The 3802-nt window shown below is 48.3% G+C and overlaps 1 protein-coding gene across 1 annotated transcript in view; it reads left to right on the top strand.

Annotated features, from left to right (window-relative positions):
- The first annotated feature begins 1349 nt into the window (after window positions 1–1349).
- The window catches only part of NINJ1 (ninjurin 1), a 27212-nt gene continuing 24759 nt past the window's right edge, over window positions 1350–3802 (top strand). Inside the window, exon 1 of the mRNA XM_015421191.1 lies at window positions 1350–1762. Within this exon, the coding sequence (XP_015276677.1) occupies window positions 1673–1762 (90 nt within the window). The 5' untranslated portion in view covers window positions 1350–1672. The remainder of the gene's footprint in view (window positions 1763–3802) is intronic.

The raw sequence follows: 3802 nt of genomic DNA, 5'->3' as shown, positions 1-3802 counted from the left end.
AGATTGGGTAGGCTGAGAGATTGTGACTTGCTCAACAAATTTCATCTTGAGTAGGGGTTCAAGGCTGGCCCAAGTTTACAATAGCTTTCCTAAACATGCGTGCTGCAGTCCAATGCAGAATTACCCATCTAAGCCCAGTCATTTCAGTAGGTTTAGCCTAGAGTAACTCTGCACAGGATTGCACTATGGGCATTTGTTTCCAAGTAATCTTATAATTAATCAGGTAATAAATCTGCAAATATATATATATATATATATGTGTGTGTGTGTGTGTGTGTGTGTGTGGTGCACAAGCCCACCCAATCTGAGCAGAGACGGCTTAACCCTTTTCTTTCCTGCTGTCCATCTGCCCCAAATCACTCCAAACTGCCTTTAGTCCTGTGGGCTAGAAAGCAGCTGGGGTAGACCAGGGCAACTTGAAGTGAACTAAATGCAACACTGGTGACAAAGGAAGGGTGAAATAAATAAATGTCTTCTATAGTATTCTTTTATCTCTCAAAATAAGAAGTTGGGGGGGATCATGAAAGTGTATGTATTGTACAGTTTGGTCCTAAATCAAAATTCTTAGAAAAAACTAAGCAAGGCTTAACACTATGCTCTGGTCCAGAAATATCAATCCCTTCCTGTTTAAAGAACACATTTGTAGAATGCACAGTCTGAGGACGGCGGGCATGTCGGACTAGGATCTGGGCAACTCACTTTTAAATCCCCACTCTGCCATAGAAGCTCACTGGGAGACCTTTGGCTAGTCCCCCCTTTTTTTTTTTGGTCAGCCTAACCTATCAATACGGTGGGTAAATTCAAGTCTAGTAGCACTTCGGAGACCAACAAGATTTTCAAGGTATAAGCCTTCAAAACTCAAAAATCCCTTGGTCAGATAAGCTTTGACTCTGGAAAACTTCCTCAAAGTCTTGTTGGTCTCGAATCTGTTTTACTGCAGACCTGGGAAACTACCAACATGGTGGTTGCTTTGAGGATAAAAGGGATGAGCAAAGAATGATGTAGGCTGCTTTGGGTCCTCATCAGGGAGAAAATCATGGTATAAATATAGGCAAAGAGTTCTGTGTAATCCAAAAGTTTGCGCAGGGCCCTGGTCGTAAAAGGGTGCGGTTGCAGTGCACTGCCTTTGTACATGTATCCTTGACACATGGAATGCGAGGTTTTTAAAGACCCAGAGGGTAAATATAGACCTAGCCGTCGCTTTCCACTCCCCGCCCCGGGTCCTCCTCCGCAGTGTCTGCTTTAAGGCTTCGCCTATATTAGCCGGCGAAGGGCGCCGACGTTTGAGAAGGTGTCCCGAAAAAGGTGTCACGCCACCTAGAGTCACCGGCGGCGATGCTTTCTGCGTAGCGGGATCCGGTCGTCCCAGGAGCCGCAAACTGAAGAAAAACGCCGCCAAAGGGGATCTCCGCGGCCAGCTCAGTCCGAGGCGCGTCGGAGTTTCCCCAGCCAAGCGTGTGTTCCCCGCCGCCCTTGCGTGTTTTGCCGAGGGGCTGGGAGGGGAAACTCGCGCGCCTTTCTCTCGCCCTTCCCTCCTCCCTCCCACTCGCACTTCCCAAACCGCCGCCGCCAGGGAGAGGCGGCCTCCCGGACAGCCAGGGCCGAGCTCGTCGCGGGTCTGTGTCGGCGCCTCTCTCTCGCCGGGCAGCCAAGAGGGGGCCGCCGCAGCGCCATGGACTCGGGCGAAGAAACGCACGAGATGAACGGGCTGGCGACCGGGAACGGCGGCAACGACAGCGCGCCTCCCGAGGAGGCCAGGAAGGTGGGTATTTGCTGCCCTGCAGCCTCTTCTCTTCCCTCCATTCCGCGAGAAGCCGGGTCACTTGCCGGCCCAAGAAGCCCGCGGCGAGGGATTCAGCGCGCTTGCCGCGGGGCGGGCAGGAGGAGGAGGAGGAGCCTCCGGGCACCCCGGGGCCTAGTTTCTCCGGCTGCGCACCCGGGCGCGGGCGGAGGTCGCTTTCACGCCTCCGTGGGCGGGACAGGCAAGTGGGGCTCCTGATGGCGGACGGGACCGTTCCTTTTTGCTTGCTGGAGCGCTTTGAAAGGCAGGCCCGTTTCCTGGCAGTCGGGGGGGGAGGGAGGGGGGGAATTCCAGCAAATCTCAGCTTCTCGTTCGCATCCCTCCAGTGCCAGCCTGAAGGTAAACAGTGCAGTGGAGAAGGGGTTTCCTAAGGCCGCGCCAGGTGGGGATGGAGGTGCCAAACGGTGGGGCTTGGTAACGGGATTGACAACCGCTGAAAGGAACAGTGTGGGACCTGGGTGGGAACCCGAGGGTGGAACCCAGCAAGAAAAGTGCTCGCTATACAGCAATATCATTGGCTTACCAAATGCCTTATTGTCGTGCGAAAAACAAACCGGGATCACAGTGTAAAACCTAATAGCAAGCAATCACCGATTTGTGGCTGCTATATTTTATAGAACATAAAAATACAAATGGGCCTTACATATCGCATAGGTAACAGAAAAATCTCACAACTAGTAATGTGATCCTGTATCGCAAAAATAAGGAAAGTGATATTGTAGAACAGCTTCTGTAGTAAGTTGACCAGCATCTAGATGTAAGCCCATATCATAGTAGATTTTCCTCAGAAATTATCTTCCTCTTATTTACAACGCTACTTTTACACAAGAAGCAAGCCAGTCAGTGGCTGCTGAGCCAGGGTTGAGGAAGACGGTCCGAGATGGGGCTGAGTGGTGAGAAAGTGTTGGAACGCTGGATCCTGAGGAGGAAGAAGAAGAACTTGTGGGTCCATTAACTACTGTAAACAATGTGAGCAAACAGACAAATGTGTGAAGTTTCGGGAACGTTTAGAGCAGTGTGATGCTCGAGGGTCATCAAGGTCCCACATAGAAGAGCAATGTACAGAGGAGCTCTTTTACTTCTTGCATGCTAGAAATTGCCCTGTGGCTCACAAACTCTTCAGCAAGTTGAAATAAATGTTCTGCAAGCCTAACTCCTCCCCTCCTGCATCCCTGATGAAAACCTGAGCATTTCTGAGTAAACATGCTGCTTTACATCTGTGGCTTGAGAATGTGGAAGTTGGCAGTTGTGACCGACACAACCATCAGTTGTAACTGACTACATAGGAGTTGCAACCCAGATTCCTCAACATTCTGTGGAAGATATATGGTTAGCAGTATTTCTGTGGTGTTCCATATTAAACATATTTCTTGTGAATGTATTTGAAATATTATGGCATATTCTGCAATTAAACATATACAGAATTTTAAAAAATAATTAAAAGAAATAAGTAAAAGAAACATTAATGTTTCCTTCCTGTATCTGAAGAAGTGATTAGTGACTCATAAAAGCCCATACCTTGTCTCAAATGTTGTTAGTCTTTAAGGTGCTACTGGACTGTTGCTCTTTTCTGTCTGTCAACCTTTCTAAACTCAAAGGCTTTTTATGTTTTAATCTGCAATTCCAGTCTGTAATATCCTTTTTGAGATGTAGCAACCATAATTGTACACCATATTCCAGTAATACTGCACCAGGGACTTGTATAATGGCATTACTATACTGGCAGTTTTATTCTCAGTTCCTTTCCTGATGATTCCTAGGATGGACTTTGCTTGTTAAAATCAGTGCTGCACATTGACCTGACATTTTCAACAAACTACCCAGCTCAAATTCTTTTTTCTTTGTTAGTCATTGCCAGCTCCAACTCCATCAGCATATATGTGAAATTAAAAAAATTTCGCCTTGATTTGCCAACTGTGTCCAGGGCCGGCTCCAGGGTTTTTTGTACACTAGGCGAGGCTACCTTCTGCCCCCCCCCCTGCACCCACCAATTTTCAAACA

Source organism: Gekko japonicus, unplaced genomic scaffold (genome assembly GCF_001447785.1).
Source record: "Gekko japonicus isolate JY-2015 unplaced genomic scaffold, Gekko_japonicus_V1.1 scaffold149, whole genome shotgun sequence".
Taxonomy (NCBI): Eukaryota; Metazoa; Chordata; class Lepidosauria; order Squamata; family Gekkonidae; genus Gekko; species Gekko japonicus.
Note: the sequence above shows the minus strand (reverse complement) of the source record. Positions and strands in the feature narration are given on the sequence as shown.